The sequence below is a fragment of the Chelonia mydas genome, chromosome 8 (genome assembly GCF_015237465.2).
Source record: "Chelonia mydas isolate rCheMyd1 chromosome 8, rCheMyd1.pri.v2, whole genome shotgun sequence".
Classification (NCBI taxonomy): Eukaryota; Metazoa; Chordata; order Testudines; family Cheloniidae; genus Chelonia; species Chelonia mydas.
The window spans coordinates 54,878,205-54,896,320 of NC_057854.1; the positions used below are offsets into that span (position 1 = coordinate 54,878,205).

At 41.9% G+C, this 18,116-nt stretch overlaps 2 protein-coding genes across 7 annotated transcripts in view; one reads left to right on the plus strand and one right to left on the minus strand.

Moving 5' to 3' along the window:
• Positions 1-14,964, plus strand: part of RNF2 (ring finger protein 2) — a 58,231-nt gene extending 43,267 nt beyond the window's left edge. For all 6 annotated transcript variants that reach the window (XM_037907908.2, XM_027819104.3, XM_027819102.3 and 3 more), the window contains 3 exons: positions 5,997-6,269; positions 7,380-7,551; positions 9,024-14,964. In XM_037907908.2, coding sequence (XP_037763836.1) covers positions 5,997-6,269; positions 7,380-7,551; positions 9,024-9,125 — 547 coding nt within the window. In that variant the 3' untranslated portion in view covers positions 9,126-14,964. The remainder of the gene's footprint in view (positions 1-5,996; positions 6,270-7,379; positions 7,552-9,023) is intronic.
• The window catches only part of TRMT1L (tRNA methyltransferase 1 like), a 51,202-nt gene continuing 47,678 nt past the window's right edge, over positions 14,593-18,116 (minus strand). The window contains 4 exon segments of the mRNA XM_007056700.4: positions 14,593-15,620; positions 15,622-15,880; positions 15,969-16,095; positions 17,670-17,729. Of these exon segments, the coding sequence (XP_007056762.3) occupies positions 15,555-15,620; positions 15,622-15,880; positions 15,969-16,095; positions 17,670-17,729 (512 nt within the window). The 3' untranslated portion in view covers positions 14,593-15,554.

Below are 18,116 nucleotides of genomic sequence, written 5' to 3' on the forward strand. Positions count from 1 at the left end.
CATGGGAAGGTATTTCCTCCGGTTTCAAAAATGGAATTCAGCCCTTCACCACGACTGCACTGGCGCGAGTGGGGACCTGAGGCTGCATCAACCTCTGTGATGCCGTCGTGGCAGCAAGGCCAGTGGCCAGCACAATGGCCCTACTGGAGTACGTGGAGCATGCCTGTGATGCCAGTGCCTCGCTCATCCATTCCTCGACGACCATCTCAGAGCGACAACCAGGGGCACTGGCAGCACCAAGCTTGGTGCGCGAGGCACAGTTGGAGGTCGGGGTAGAGGACCAGGCGCTTACACCGAAACCCTCTTTCCCCACGGGGGATGATCCCTCAGGGCCTCCCCCGGGGACCCAGTCGTTGTCCTCATCTCCAGATGAGGTGGTGGTGAGCCCCTCTCCTGTCAGTTCGCCAGACAATTTCAAAGAACATCATGCCCTGCTTCGTAGGGTGGCTAAGAACTTAGGCTTGGAAGTGGAGGAGATGGCTGAACAGGCAGACACCCTGTTCAGTGTGCTCTTGGCTTCTACCCCCGTCCGTGTTGTGCTACCAGTACATGATAGGGTCCTAAAAATAGCAAAAACTCTTCAGCAAATTCCTTCTTCCATCCCTCCCACCTCCAAGAATGCCAAGAAAAAGTATTTCCTGCCGGCTAAGGGGTTTGAATATTTGTATACCCACCGTCCTCCGGGCTCGCTGGTCGTCTTGGTGGCCAACGAGAAGGACAGATAAGGGACAAACCAAATCGAACCTCAAGAATAAAGAGGCCAAGACACTGGACCTTTTTGGGAGAAAGATTTATTTGACGGCCAGCCTTCAGTTCTGGGTGCCAACCACCAGGCTCTCTTGGGGAAATATAACTTCAGCTTATGGGACTCCCTCCGTAAATTCAAGGACTCACTGCCCCAGGACTTGGCCCATGAATTCGGGGCCCTGATGGAGGAGGAGTGGTCATGAGGAGCAGCTCCTGGCTTCAGATCACTGGCCTGTCCCAGGAGATGCAGGCCTCGATTCAGGATCTTCCCTTTGATGGGAATAGTCTCCTCGCAGAATAGACTGACCCGAGGCTGCATGGACTGAAGGACACTCGGGCCACCCTTCGCTCGCTGGGTCTGCATATGCCACAGTTGATGAGGAAGCAGTTCTGGCCATCCCCACCGCTAAGGCCTTGGCAGCCTTGACAGGGGCCTACAAGGAGAAGGGATAGAGACACAAGATTTGGTCATCGCCGCCCTTCCTCCTCCCGCTTCCCTGCACAATCCAGCCCATCAAAGCCTCTCTGGGTGAGAAATGCTCGTTTTGAGGGTGCGTTTAAGAGCGATGCTCCAGTCAAGTCCCTGGATTTGCCTTGTTCTTTCCTCAACTGTCTTTGTCCCTACCGTTCGGCCTGGTCACGGGTCACCTCGGACAGTTGGGTGCTAGACATTGTATCTCGGGGCTACACCCTGCAATTCTCAGCCAACCCTCACCTTCCCTGTTCCTCTTCAGGGACCCATCTCATGAACAACTCCTCATACAAGAGGTTGAGAACCTCATGCAGCTGGGGGCAGTGGAGGAGGTCCCCTGGAACATGAGGGGAAAAGAGTTCTAACTCCTGTTATTTCCTACTCTGAAAGTAAAAGAGGATCTAAGACCTGTTGAAGCGCTGCAGGTCCAGAATAAGTCGCTCAAAAAGTTGAAGTTACGCATGGTCTCCCTGGCCTCCATCATCCCCTCCCTGGATCTGGGAGACAGGTACGCCGCCCTCAATCTGAAGAATGCCTATTTCCATATCTGCATCTTCCAAGGTCACAGACAATTCGTCCATTTTGTGGTGGGCAGGCACCATTTCCAGTTCATGATGCTGCCCTTTGGCCTCTCGTCTGCCTCAAGGGTGTTTACAAAATGTATGGCACCAGTGGCTGCTAACCTCAGGCGCCGAGCGGTTCATATCATATCTTGATTTGCTCATCAAGGGCAGATCTCGGGAACAGGTGCAAAGGAGCCTTGATCTGGTTCATTCCACCTGCCGCAACCTGGGCCTGTTGGTAAACAAAAAGAAATCAACCTTAAGGCCGGTGCAATGAATAGAGTTCATTGGGACGGTTCTTGACTCCACATAAGCCAGAGCCTTCCTTCCAGAGGCATGTTTCCAGGCTATGTCGGACCTGATCTCCCATATGAAAAACTACCCACTCAGCGCTTCTCACATCTGCCTGTGGTTGTTGGGCCACATGGCTGCATGTACGTTTGTGGTCCAGCATGCCCGGATCCATCTCCGGCCAATGCAGGTGTGGTTGGTATGGGTCTACATCCCCAATAGACATGATCTAGACCAGGTGGTCAGGGTGCCGGTTCACATCCAATCGTTCCTGGATTGGTGGTTGAGTCCTGAGTCGGTGTTGGAGGAAGTTCCCTTCGTGACCCCATCCCCGACCCTGGTTTCTGATGCCTCAGACCTGGGTTGGGGATCCCACCTGGGTGAGCTCAGCACGCAAGGCAACTGGTCGTGGGACGATCTGTCCCTCCACATAAATGTCAGGGAGCTCAAAGCGGTTCACCTGGCCTGCCTGCCCCACGAGAAGAGCAAGGTGGTGCAGGTCCTGACAGACAATACCGCAGTGATGTATTATATCAACAGGTAGGGCAGAGCCAGGTCATCAGCCCTTTGCCAAGAAGCTTTCCGCCTGTAGGGCTTCTGTGTGCGGCATGCCTTCCATCTGGTGGCCCCACATCTGCCCAGGGCCAAGAACGTGGTAGCAGGTTGCCTCAGCCGGACCTTCTCTTCTTGCCATGAGTGGTCGCTCCACCCAGAGGTGGTCAGTGTGATCTTCCAGAGGTAGGGGATTCTCCAGGTGGATCTGTTCGCATCTTGTCAGAACAGAAATGTCACATGTTCTGCTTGTTCTGGGGATTGGACAGGGGCTCCCTGTCAGACGCTTTTCTGTTCCCATGGTTGGGGACTCTGATGTACGTCTTTCCACCGGTGCCGCTAATCCACAAGGTCCTTATGAAGATCAAACAGGACAAGGTGAAGGTGATCCTGATAGCTCCTGCGTGGCCTCGGCAGCACTGGTTCGGCATGCTGATGCATCTTTTGGTAGCTGCCCCATTGCAGCTACCTCTCTAGCCAGACTGGCTGTCCCCAGAACCACGGCAGTCTTCTGCATCTGAACCTAGTGGTGCTGCACTTGACAGAGTGGCTTCTGCATGGCTAAATGCTGAGGAATGGGAATGCTCAGCCCGGGTCCAACAGGTCTTGTTGGGTAGCAGAAAGCCCTCCATCAGAGCAACCTACCTGACCAAGTGGAAGAGGTTTGTGTGCTGGGCCTCAGACCAGGGTATCCGGGCTGAGCAGTCCTCGCTGCAGGCGATCCTTGACTATCTTCTATACCTCAAGCTCCAGGCATTGTCCCTGTCATCGATCAAAGTTCACTTGGCCACTATTTCAGCCTTCTACCCTCCGCTCCAGGATAGGTTGGTCTTTGCTCATGACATGTCGGTTCAGGTTTTTGAAAGGTCTGGAGCGTCTCTATCCACACGTCAGGGATCCTGTCCCTCCCTGGGACTTGAATCTCGTGCTGTTGAGGCTCATGGGTCCTCCCTTCGAACCTCTAGCTCCTGCCCCCTTCTCCTTTTCTTCTGGAAAGTTTATTTCCTGGTTGCAATAATGTCCACCCATAGGTCTCTGAGATCCGGGTGCTTGCTTCAGAGCAATCCTATACGGTGTTCTGCAAGGACAAGGTCCAACTGCAGCTGCATCCAACGTTCCTGCCGAAGGTAGTTTCACAGTTTCATACCAGTCAAGACATATACTTACCTGTCTTCTTTCAGAAGCCTCATAAATTGGAAGAGGAGTACAAGTTGCATGCCCTGGACATGAGGAGGGCGCTTGCCTTCTATATAGACAGGACCAAGCTGTTTCGTAAGTCAACACAGTTGTTCGTTGTGGTGGCAGACAGGATGAAAGGTTGCCTAGTGTCTGTGCAGAGTATTTCATCCTGGATCACAGCCTTCATCCATTACTGCTATGACCTGGCAAAGGTGCTTCCACTGGTGTCTGCGACTGTCCACTCGACTTGGGCATAGGCTTCGTTGGTAGCCTTCCTGGCCCAGGTGCTGATTCAGGATATCTGCAGGGCCGCTATCTGGTCATCTATCCACACATTTACATCTCATGTGCTCACCCAGCAAGCCTGAGACGATGCTGGCTTTGGCAGAGCTGTGTTGCAAGCCACACAGCTGTGTACTCCGAGCCTGCCACTAGGGATACTGCTTGTGAGTTACCTATAATGGAATTGACATGAGCAAGCACTTGAAGAAGAAAAAACAGTTACCTACGTAATTGTTGTTCTTTGAGATGTGTTGCTCATGTTCATTCCATTACCCGCCCTTCTGTCGGAGTTGCTGGCAAGAAGGAATTGAGAGGGCGTAGGGTTGGCAGCGCCTAATATACTGATGCATTGGCGCAGCTCTCAAGAGGGTGCTACAGCCGATCTTACAGATATCGCTGAGGCAAAAATCTCCTGCCGCGCACGTGGGCGTGCACACACCTAGAATGGAATGGACATGAGAAAACACATCTCTAAGAACAACAGTTAAGAAAGGTAGGTAAGCATTTTTTCCAGATACTTTTTATCAGTCTTAAAAAAAGTAAAGTTTTCTCCTTTTGACCAGCAATTTGAGTTCCTGTATCACTTCCCAAACTCTCCATGACAGCCAAATATTAGGCTTCACAAACTAGTGATTGTACTGTGTGCAAAAGATGGACATCAGTATCACAGTAAGAACCCAGGCTGTAAATCAGTAAAAGTATAGGCATCAGAGTATTTTTACATCATCATACAGATTCTCAAATTATACAGTACAGTGAAACCTGTACAAAGAATTGCCCCAACTGGGCAACCTTGTGTTTGAAGAGAACACCCCTAACATTTAGATGTTTTAGAATACTTGACCTGGGATAAGGGATTTTGTTGTTGTTGGGTAAGTAAAATCTCATTTGTAAGGATTTTTGGTTTAGGTTGTCTTTTGTCATGGGGGAGAGGGGTTAACAGGGAAATAGATCTTGCATCTGGACTGGGACATTTTATTGACAATTTATTTTGCAAGGCTGAAAAGCATACATAGAATTTCTCAGCTTGCTGTAGCACTATATTTAAGCCTAAAAGAGAAACAATTTGTATAAATAAACTACAGAATAAAATGTGCTTGAAACTCTCACTGGTGGTACAGATATTATTACTCTTTCACAGTGCTCAGAGTAACTAATATGGTGGCATACATATGAGATCATATTTAGATAAAAGAATTAAGAACAGGATGGCATAAATCAATTGTAGCTCATTAATATTTTGCCAATGCATTGTTGAATATAATACAATTAAATATGTGATGTTTGGAAACATAGTACACAGTGTCCTTTTCAGGTTGCTCAGTTTTCCAATCTGTCTTGGATGGGAAGATGTAAATACACTATTCTGATATATAACAATTAGAGTATGTGTGTGTCCAGGAAACACAGTAATGTTGAGAAAAGAATCTGCAGTCTTGTGTGAAAATAATTATTGACCTGTGTTCCCAAAGGCCTTCTGCTACAACAAAATGTTGGAAAAATATAAGCTATTAAACTGTATGGGATATTTCTATAAGAATCTGTTTCAGAATTTATACCTTTTAAAACAAAGTTGTTAATGTGTATAATATATGTGCAAAGAAAAGAAAATCCTTTTTATAGCTTCAGTATCAGAACAAAATATTTAAGCATAGTTGCTCTATGGAAAAGAATGTTACAAAAATTCATTGTTCTTGAACTTATAACTGATAATCAATATGAAACGTTGGTGTCTTGAAATATGGTTACTATAACACCCTTTGTGTGTGATTGATTATAGACAATTGAAAAAAAATTGTTTGAGAGATACTGTGTGAGCCAGCGTGGGAAAATTTAAAGAAATTTGATTAATTCTGAATGCTGATTGGCTGCTGCGGAGATCACTTTTATTTACATATATCTTTAAACAGGCTACAACGAGGAAAGAAACAACAGATTGAGAATGGCAGTGGAGCAGAGGATAATGGTGACAGTTCACACTGTAGCAATGCTTCAACACACAGCAATCAGGAAGCAGGGCCTAGTAACAAAAGAACCAAAACATCAGATGATTCTGGGCTAGAATTGGACAATAACAATACAACTGTGGCAATAGACCCAGTAATGGACGGTGCTAGTGAAATAGAATTAGTCTTCAGGCCCCATCCTACACTCATGGAGAATGATGACAGTGCACAGACCAGGTAAGTATCTTCAACGTCTTTTAATAATTGTCTTAGTGCTACTTAATCTGTTGTTTCTTGAGGCTTTTTGAAATCAAATGTAGACATTTCTTCTCTAGTTACATCTTGTCCTGTTGAACTGAATGCACTTTCTCCGTCCTAAATAGGGTAGCCATTTATTTTTGTTCATATTTTATAGTATTATAGTCTGTTTTTAACCCTTTGATTGTAGAAAAAGTTCCTAAAAGTTAAGAACACGCCACTATTCTTGGTGTGGTATGCTTGGTTGACTGCGTTTTAAGACCACAGATGATTTTAGATTCCAGTCCCTTCTCACTCCTTTTGAAAATATGTATATAAAAATAAGCCTTATGTAAGTGTTAGAGTGTAACTGAATGGATCAACATGTGAATTCCTTTGTCTTTGGAAATTGGGAAAGAAGAGTGAAATTTTTCAAAAGTGGCTCAGGAGCACAAGTCCCATTAAAAGTGAATCTCACCCTAAAGTCTGTGTAATCCAGTCCAGATCCATGCTCATAAGTTCTGAAATCTGCAGTATGCAGGTTTGTATTTTTTTTTCTAGAATTTCCTGAAATATCTGGAACCTTCTTTCTTATTCCTCTTCAGCACAAGAGCTTTCTCATGGGTTCTAGAAGTACAACATCCTAGGGCATTCGGCACTTTTGAAAATCTCACTCTTTGGTTTAGATTTCCAGAGAATGAGGAGTCAATGAAGAGTAGCTAGAGCAAGGAAAGAGGTCACAGAGCATGCCAAGTATCCAATTCTTGTCCACTGAGTTGATGTCACACATCTGTGTTCAGAGGATTTGAGCAGTCGTGAATTTTTTTTTTTTAATGTCACACGATCAGTTAATTCAGGCAGATGACAAAGTAGTAATATTTCCTATCCACAAATAGAGTGGGAGCCTGTGGAAGAGGAGGTTGAGAGAGGTGTGAGGACTTCTTTTCTTGTTCAGTAAATTGCTTCTTTTGTATCTTGAGTGAAAACACTGAGGCAGACTGTACTCTTTACATACAAGTTTGTTTACTTTTACATATGCAGCTTATCTAGTGCCTTTTTCTGCACAAGTGATTCAAATATGTTTGGTTGTCTTTGTTGCTACTGTTGCAGGTATATAAAGACCTCGGGCAATGCCACAGTTGATCACTTGTCTAAGTACCTAGCTGTGAGGTTGGCTTTGGAGGAACTTCGGAGCAAAGGAGAGTCAAACCAGATGAATCTTGACACAGCCAGTGAGAAGCAGTATACAATTTACATTGCTACGGCCAATGGCCAGTACACTGTGAGTAGTTGATCTGGTTGATACTCTGTCTAATTTAGAAATGTTTAGACCCAATAATACTACAACTTGAAGGCACAGTGGATTTGTTATCCTGTTTGGATTCCTTCTATAAATTGGTCTATGGATTGTATTCATAATCCATTTTTAAAAGCAAGCATAGCACGAGCATTATTCGCTGTGATGGTTTAGGCAAAAGTCTGTTCTGTGGCCATTACATACAGCAAAAGCATTGATAGTAGAAAAGGAGTGGCATGTAAATGTGTGGATGCTCAGGGCACAATCCCCTGACCTAGGGTAAATGGTGTGGCTCCGTTGACATTTCTGGGATTTTACTAATTTATGCAAGCTGAAGATCTGGCTCTTTATTTTACATGTAAAAATTTAGGAGGAAAAAAGTGGTACTTTGATTTGAGTACTTGCTTATTGAGAATGTCCTTCATTGCCCAAGGGTAATAGCACTTCCTAGGCAAGTTCAGTCTGGCCTTTTTATCAATAGGAGGCACATCTATTGATATAAAGTCAAATTCACACCTAAGTAGTATTTCAGACAGGCAAATATTAAATGAACACAATCCACAGAAATTCAGTCAAAATCACTGGCATCTGACACTGGACAATACAGTCATTAGCTAGATGAATACTCAGTATCACTAGCTATTTTAAATTCCTGTTGGTAGGGAAGCTGAGACCTGACCTCAGGTCTTGGTGCATAAATTTAAAGTGAAATTTCGAGCTTATTTCTTTGCTTTCAAGTTCCTGCATAGTTTTTTCCCTCTTACTTATCCACCTGTGTTGCTCTGCACATCATGCAGGCTTCCCTATTCATCAGTGATGCCAACCTCTACACATCATTTGTCTGCTTCTTCCAAAAACCCACCACCGTACATCCAACACACCAAAAACTCATTGTTCCAGTAACAGTTTGGATATATCATGATGACATAGTCATCCTCTGATCACCTTGCTGCTTGTTGATTCTCCTTGCCCCTGTCCTTGTCTATTTGTTTTTCATGTTAGCATGCAAGCTCTTACGAGAAGAGATCATGATTTCTTGTGTTTGGAAAGTAACTAGCACATTGGTTGATGCTACTGAGTAGGGGTGGGATAGAAATACCCCCCCATTTCCCCCCCCGCCCCAAAGCATAATAAATGAAAGGGTGGTGATCAGTATAGTTAAGATCTAATCTGTATTGCTAGGAACTAGCGAGTATTAGAATTGAGGTGCTAGTCACTGGATTATGAGCAGATAAGCAACCAGAAACACTGATAACATATTTAATGACAGGCACTACAGGAAATATCTATTAACTGCGGCCAGAACCACAGGAGACTTCTGTTCTGTAAATGTTCCTCTCTAAGTCTATTGCAGGGTTTTCACAGTGACCAGATAGTAGTGACAGGAGCATCAGAAGTTCATAGTGAGATGATGGAAAATATATTTTAGGAACTGTTGGTTTTTTCTCCTCCTTTAGGTATTAAATGGTTCCTTTTCCTTGGAGCTGGTCAGTGAGAAATACTGGAAAGTGAACAAACCCATGGAACTCTACTATGCACCAACAAAGGAACATAAATAGGCTTTGCGAGAAGGTTTGGAGAGAGGACTCTAATTTTTATAGCTATGATTTCTTTAATATTAAGGAGACACCACCGTCATCTTCATGGACAGTACTTGGGATGTCTTCAGACTACTCACAGAGCATACTTCTTATTATAATTAGATGGTATTCTGGGTTTTATTTTTAATTTAATTTTTTCCCCAGGGGACTGAATAACCTTCTCCAGTGCATTCCATTGTTATCAAAGATATGCTTTTTTTTATTCCCAGTTTATGGTATCAGATCAAGCAAAGGTTCCAGCATGGAATGTCTTAACTTAGTCCAGGAAAAGCTGTTGGTCTGCTAATATGCTTGACACAATTATACCAGCCCTTAGGTGAAATATCGAGGGTCTAAAGTAGTCAATGGTGGTAGTCAATAGTAGCAGATGTTGTGGGAGTATGGTAATGGTGGTGATTTGCTAACTACTGTCACTATAAAAGATGTTGAAGAATTCAATTCTGATAACAGCATACCATTTTGGCTCCAAGGTATTTACAGTAGTAATCTGATTCCTTGAAAGACTTGGATTATTGGTAATAGTCCAGGTAAGTTTTCAGTAGACCAAGATGAAGGATTAAGGGAAAAAGTTCTGACACTTTAAAAAATCTTGCTACCTGCTGGATTTCATTAATTTCAGTATCAGAAAGAAATTATATTAAAAAAGGAAACCTTCCCCCCCCACCCCCGGGTAGTCCCTGTGCACTCTCTAATTTCTGGTCTTTGACTCCTGTTGCAGAATTATCCTGTGCACATGTGCTTGGCAGATAACATTTTATTGTACAAAATCTTCTCAGACAATTCTAAAGTCCTGGTATATTCAGTGTAATGGCAGACTTTATTGTGGAAATTATCATAGACTTTGCTGTAAAGGATTCTCTTCCTTGGAAATACAATTTTGCAACAAAAATCCCCTTTTAAAATTCCAGCATGATGGCATTGTGTTGCAGCGAGACTATCTTATTTTATAGCACTCTATCCACACCAGTTGTGAGCTATAACTGTAGTTCATCACTGAGGGAAAGAACTGCTTCAACTACAAACTCTTCTAAGTATTATGTTTTAGCCAAAGCTTTAACAAATATGGCTTAGCACTTTGGAAGAAAATGTGTTAGTACTTGACAGGTTTACCATTTAGTGTCTTACAGTAGGTTTATTTTTTTTAAAACTTGGCGGTTGGCTGCTGTGTGACGTTTTGCATTTACCATTCATCTGCATGTTAAACTGGTGGGTTTTTTTTTTCTGGGGTGAACCCTGCCTTCACCTAGTGGTGATGCTTTGCTGCAGCTAAAGAGAATACGCAATGTTAGGGAAATAGCACAGTGATGTTCTCTTTGCTCTAAGGTTTTATCAGTACAGCCTTCCTGTCTCTAGTTTAGAAGCTGAAAGTGAAAAGACCCTTAAAGCAGGTGAGGAATATTACACTTTATCTTCTCCCTTCTTGTCTTGCTCACAGTTAAGATGGATGAGTTTCTAAAGTATATGCGATATGTATACTTTCAAATCCCTAGGTTTCTGTTGGAAAGGAACAAGCCTTCCACTACTCCTTGTCATTCAAATCTAACATTTGTAAATATATGTCCATTTTGACAGCTGTTGTGGGTCAGTTTCATCTCTATATGAAAAATTCATAGGCTTCTTGAATAACTTTTAATATTTCTTTTTGTTATCTAAAATGTTTTTACTACTCTTTTTGTAATCTGTGCCATGAAACTGACATTTCCAGTCACCAAGCATATTGGAGGGCGAGGGTTTATTTTCAAATGTTGTTTTATTCAGTATTACTTGGTGTAATGTTCAATTGTATAGATTACTAGTGCATGTCCACTAAATATAATCCTGTTTTTGTGATACTTAGATTTTATGGAGAAACTTCTAGGTTAGCTGCAGCAGAATGGCAAATTCTGTGTGTGATATCTAAGAATGTTTAAGGAGCAAAGGAGTATTTGTGAAGCTGAGCTGTTTCTGTCTAGAGAATGTCTTTTTTTTGTCCACAGTTTAAAAAAGTGTGGAAGAATGTGAAACTTATTTTCATGTCATAGTGAATTTACTAAATATTTATGTTCTTTAAAAATATATATTATGTAGGTGTTTGATTATACCATTGATGCACTGTGACTTTTTAGTGCTATAAACAATTTTACTTTTCAAAACAACTTTCATACTGCCTTCCTGTTTAGCTAGATATTCATTTTTGGTACCTTGTGCTTGTTAGGTATGGTAAATTGAACAGTTATAATATCTGAAATTCAAGTCCTACCTAACATCTCACATTTGTCATAATAAAGCAAAAATGCTGTGAACACAATACTGTAAATTCAATCACTTCCTGTTAGTCTACAAAAGAAACCATTTGCATTATAAATCCACCAGTACAATCTAGCACTGCCTAACACCACTATTGTATGTGCAGTTTTCTAGACAGAGGGCTGGGAGATGCATCTGCTTTCGGGATACACGTGCCAACACCACACAGTGGAATCTGGTGCCTCAGTTTCCGCCGCAAACTTGTAAGGCCTCATTTAAAGTCCATTGAAATCAGTTGAAAAATTCCCATTTACTTCAGTGGGTTTTGGATCAGGGCCTTAGCAGGGGATGTACATGTGGGATAACACTAGCTAATGTCAAACTTTTTCAGTGGCTGCCATGGCATGTATAACAAGTTATTCTGTTGGGTGGGACACAAAATAATTATCATTCAAACAGTGATATGAAAAGACGACGTTTGGTTTGGTATGCCCTACTTGGGAACCCCAGCAAAATCAGTTTTTATGCATGGTGATTTATGTGTGTGCTAATGACCTTCCCAACATAAATGGAGACAGAAGACTTGGAATATGTGGAGTAGGATCATAGCATTGGGGTTGAACTTTTATAAAAATATGCAGTGTCAAGTTTTACAACTGCAGCTATATTTGAGGATAAATGTATTGTAAGATAAGTAGTTTTATTCACTTACCAGAAAAGTGGTATTTGATAAAGTCTAAGATGAAACTATATTGTGCACTCTAAACCTCAGCCCTTCGTTATAACACAACTTAGCGCTGGATCAAACATCAAGCCATGATTATACTGAATATAAAATATCTCCCTCTCCTTATCCCTTTCATAGAAAAACATAATTAGGATTTCTCTTTCCTCCCACTGTTTAGGGTCAAGAAATGTCTAGGGCTATTTTGATGAGAAGAAAGGTGTCACAATTTGTGGGATATAATGGTTTGCAGATGCTTTGTGCTTTCAGCTGTCCTCCAACATACATTCCATGTTGTTTAGGTGTTTGTTTTTAAATTATCTATACGAACAATAAAAGTTTGATTTTTGGTGGGTATCTGTGCTGGGACCACATCGGGGATGGTCCAGATTCTTTTCTGCAGTACTACTGCCTATCTGGTTATTCTCCATTTTGTATTTGTGCACTTGATTTTTCCTTCCAAAGTGTATTGAATTTCATCTTGTTGATTTCAGACCAATTCTCCAATTTAACAAGGTCATTTTGAATTCTAATCCTGCCCTCCAAAGTGCTAGCAACCCCTTGCAGCTTGGTGTCATCTGCAGATTCTATAAGCATACTCTCCCAGTATTTATCCAAGTTATTAATGAATATACAGAATGGGACCAGACTCAGGTGACAGACCCTTTGGGACCCCATTAGATATGTCCTCCCCGGTATGACAGCAAACTACTGGTAACTACTTTGTGAGTACAATCTTTCAACTAGTTGTGTATCTCCATGTAAAAAGGGGCGTGCATCTCCCCCCTTCTGACAGGGCGGGAGGCTGTGCTGCTTCGCTTTTTCTCAAGCAGGGTGCAGCTCCCAGCTAGTGAGTCCACCTGGTGATTAATCCATTCTTTTCCTTAGAAACATGAAGTCTATCATTTTGTGATCACATTCACCCCATTGCCTTCAATCTTCAGATTTGCAACCAATTCCTCCCTGTTAGAATCAAGTCGAAAATCCACCTTCTTAAACAGAAAGTTGCCCCAATACACTCTAAGAACTTACTGGACATTTTGTGTTTTGCTGTATTACTTTTCCATGAATACATACAACCGAAAGCTAATTTGTACTTCTGAGACTTGCTGAACCTTGGCAAGTTAAACTAAAGATTATGCATTAAGGAGCTAGTTGACTACATGCCAGATTTGCTTCAGCAACAAGATTTGGATATTGAGTGTTAAGATAGAGGTATACACAACCTGTTCTCCTAATCTTTGCAGTTAGTTTGTCAACTTTAAAATCATATTTCTGCCTGAAATTGGTTTCAGTTCAGTGGTGTTGGATTTCTTTAACTGAAAGATTAGAAACTTTTATTTTGCCAGTTTGTTTGCTTTGCATTTGACAACTTCCTGGTTTGTCAGTTTAACTGTATATTCAAGTTGCTCTGTTGGTGTGAGACTCTTCCACAGCAACAGAGATTAAAAACAAGAATGAGGTTTGAAAGCTCCAATAAGGCCAGTATTTAGTTAAAAGGACATTCAATTTGAAACCTTGTCAACTTAAAAAAAAATTGAGCTAAGTAATTCCAGGTTCTACAGCTGCTGTACAGACCCCATGTCACTTTTAATGGAATTTTCTTTTTCTTATAAAAAAAGAAAATTTTTGTGTGAACTTTAGCATGAAGTAAGTGGGTACTTTGTGGAAGATTTCTCTGGTGCCTACACTGAAATTGCTTTTTCTCCAGCAGCAGTAAGTCATGCATTATTCTCTCCCTCTGTGTTCCCAGTCCTATTAGACTAGTTCATGTACTTTATGCTAAACCTCACACCACTAGTGTTTATTTTGTGGATTTCTGAAAGAAGATTTTTCTTCTATAAATCAAAGAGCTACATGACTAGTCTTACAGCTTGGCAAGGCCTGAAAGTGCTATGTATCACAAATACCCTATCTTGTAGAACTGAGTGGCACAGAACGGCTGAGAAGGAAGTGATAGAGTGGTTCTGTGAGAGGAGGGGGCCGTAGCGGCTGTGAAAACCCGTATCTGAAAGTGTATGTATACTACTTATGCTTTGCTGGCAGAACTATGCTGGCAGAACCCCCTACTGGAGATATAGCATAAACTGACATGACAGGAGGAGTTCTGCTGGTATAGCTAAGCCACGAGGGAAATGACATTAGCTAAGCCGTCAGAAACTCTCTTCTGGCTGCATGGGGGGAGTTTCTTTTGGCACGCTTATGTTGGTTTTTAGGGGGTCTGATTTTTTTCCCCTCAATCTCCTTGCCAATATATAGCTATGTTGCCAAAACTTCATAGACTAAGCCTGAATCTAAAATTATTACCCTTGCTGTATGGAAGATCCTGTTTTAAAAGCAGTATAAGACAGTTGTTCCTAGATCAGAACTAGCGAATGACAGAAGTCTTGAACCAAACTCTTCATTCCAACAGTTGGAAAAACCCACACGAAAATGAACTGTATGATTTTATGGCTGAAGTAATTACATATTAACTTTTTAAAAAGGAATGACTATTTATTAAATGTGTTTTTTCAACACATATATATATCACAAGAGATGGTTCTAATAGTGAAAATAACCTGTTTATGTACAAATTTAATCATTGACTTGTAAAAGGAATCTCACAAGCAGGTTAAATTAGATAACTGACTAGAGTGTAGATGTATTGACTTAATCATCAAATAGTACTGGTGACAATTTAAATGCAGGATGAGTTAAATCCTGGTGAATTAACTCTTTGCCACTCAGTCCTCTCTCCCCAATAGCTTGCCAGATTTTTCCTTTATTACCAGCAGGTAATTGTTATTTTGTTCAAAGTAGCTAATTCACTTGAAATATATAGCTATGTAGAGCTAAATATAAAAATTCAAATAGCAAAAAGTTTAATTTCATTCCCGATCCACTTGCATCTAGGTCTTTGCTTTTAGGTAAAAGTTAAGTTTGCTACCTAAGGATATACTTGTACCTATTTAAAATGTTCTGGCTTGCTTAAATATAATACCACATTTTATAGTGTAACATTTTTGGTGTCTTACAGACTTGACCTATTGCTAAACTCTAACCAATCAAGCTGCAGGCATGACGGCCGATTTCATTCTTAGGTTATGCTCTAGCAACACTTAAGGAAATGCTTAAGACTTTTTTGGCCCCATCGCTTATCCGCTGTACTGGAAATTGCACTAGGAGTTTGAATAAGGCTTTTCGAAGAGCTGGGGGTGGTCACAAAATGCCAGTGTTTAAAAGAAAGACGAGCATAAAAGTCAATACCCTCTACAGTTTCTTTCTCCACTCTAATTGTAACTTGACCATATGTATTGTGATCAATTACAAGTTCTTCTGTGTAATTCTAAAATGTCTCCTACGCATTAAGATAACTGGAAACCCAAGCTTTCAAAACCAGTTCTGTAGATTGGTTTACATGAGTAGGGCTTAGTTGCAAATCTCAAATTAACACATTATTTGCATTCAGCAGCAATAAAGTTATCGTGATAGCTGTCTTTTGTGAACATAAAGAGTGCTTCCTGATTTACTATCTTCTGTGAACTCCATGTCTCCTGACTTGTCATCTACAGCAGCTTGGACATTGTCTCCTGCCTGGGCATCTTCAGGGGACTGGACAGGGCCTTCTGCCTGCCCCCCAGTGTACGTGGGTGTGCTGTACTTCACAAGGATAGATTTAAACTGTGCCAAGGGTGCATTTGTGCGAACTCCCATGGGATCAAAATGGGTTCGGCTTACTCTATACCCAGCTTGGGACAGATACTGTAAGAACTTGTTTAACCTGAAAAAATTAGAGAGAAAGTTATTACTGGTTAGTTGGTTTCAACACAGATTTTGTTGGAAATCAGAAACTGGAACGTGATCCTTACTTTGGCATGTTCATTCCTTTGATACTATGTCTATGGATATTATAGTAAAATGCAGGGTGCTCAGCATTGCTTTCGGACTTCTGTCTTTTTGCTATGTTTTTACTCATTTCATTACTTTTCCTTTTACCTAAAACACAGAAATGCTCATTAGGGGCAAGATTCAAAATGTAGTTCCTCAACCTCTGCCTAACTCTGTAGCCACCTAAAAAATCACCTACTGAGTATGCACACAGTTGCTTCAGTTCAGGCAGCCGGGTGTCTAAGTCCAGTGGGATCCTCAAACTAAGTATTCCCCTGCTTATCTGGCAGGTGCTCTCAGAAGCCACCTACTGGATCAGGCCCCACAAAAGACACTGAAGATGGTGGTGCCAACTTATAACCTTTAACCCAACAGCTGGAGCCCTCACCTGGGATGTGGGAGAATTTCCCCCTGATATGAAGAAGAGATTTGAACTCTGGTCTGCCTCCTAGGAGAGTACCATAACCAGCGTGCTAGGGGGTATTTTGAGGTAGATCTCTCTTCTGTTGAAACTGTTCCACTGTATATAATTAACATGTATTGGGCCAGAGTAATCCACTAGGTACATGGGAGACCCATGTTCCAGAATGCTCCAGTACATATTTATTTATATATAGTGGAACAGCTTCAACAGGAGAAACAGAAACCCCAGTGGTTAGGGTACTATCCTTGGAGGGGGACACCAGAGCTGAAGTTTATTCTTGACATCGGTGAGAGGGGACAATCAAACTAGGTCTCTAATATGGTAGATGAGTGCTCTTAGCACAGGGCTAAATTATATACATTTGACTAGAGCTATTGTAGCACTTAGTGATGATGCCACCCAGTCTGTGCACGAGAAAGGTGCATAAGCCCTTTCTCGCAAACTTCAGGAGAGGGTTCATGGCTGTGAATCCTGAGTGGAGGGAGGTCTACCCTCCAGCCCAGAGTTAGCCACGTAAGTCCCTCCGAGGAGCAGGGCTCAGGACTTGCCCCTCTCCTTGGCATTTTGTAATGGCTATCTTAGACAGCTCTGTGAGCTGGATTTTGTGGATCCCTAACTCTCCCCCGCATTGTATAAGGAGCACTGGTGCCCAACTCTGAGCTGTGGCTTTCACTAAGCAGTAGAGTACTGAAAAGATAAGCGTTGCAATGCAATGCTTAACATTTAAGTCCCCTGTGGGGAACTCACCTTAGGCCTCTATTGCTTTTCTTTAGGTAGCATTCCTGGCTTAGACTGATTGAACTAAAGCTACAACTACACCACTTCTGGGGGGGAAAAACCCTCATTCCTTAAAAGCTGAAGGGATCTGAAATCTAGTCTAGTTTAATAGATAATTTTAAAGTTTTCTGTAACTTTATTCCATAGGAGCCAAGGACTGCACAGATAAACTAGACTTGCAAAGGTACATAGTGCACTTCATGCAATAATGGCTCTTTGTCTTTCCCAGCAAATACTAGTTTGGGTAAAGATACAATATTTTTAAAGTTTCATTAATCTTTACTGGAGGTGAACCACTGAGCACATTCATTTAAAAAAAAAAAACAACAAACTTTAAAAGTTGGGGCAATCACAAGCCAAGGTTACAAAAAACCATTCTATCCCCACCTTTAACACCCCATCCCTCCTTCATTGACTGTGGTTATCTGCTAGCACAAACCGCAAGGGGTGTGCATGCAGTTGTCATGGATGAACTACATACCTTGTACCACATAGTAGTCAGCTGCAGTATCTGGTGTTTTAATAAAGACGCCACATTCTTCTAGAATACAAAAGTCAAAATTAAATCTGAAGTGTGACAAAACATTTTAAATAGATTTTATTTTGCTACCTTATAAAGGAATCCACAAAAATTTGAAAGGGCAAAACCCCAAACTTTCTAGACAAAGTAAAAGGTGTAAAAACGATAGAGGCAAAAGGATAGGTAATGGGTTATAGAAACTTTCACTAAACATTATCAGTTTGAATCTGGCATAGGACAATATTCAAGTAAAATTACTATATGGTGATTTATCTGAAGTGAACTGGTAGCCTCTAGTCTGTTCTTATTAGAATAGTATCCCACTATAGACAGCCATCTCAATCACCCCCCGCAATTGGCAGTCCCTGTAGAGAAGTCCAGGATTGACTGAGCATGAAGGGCAGAGTC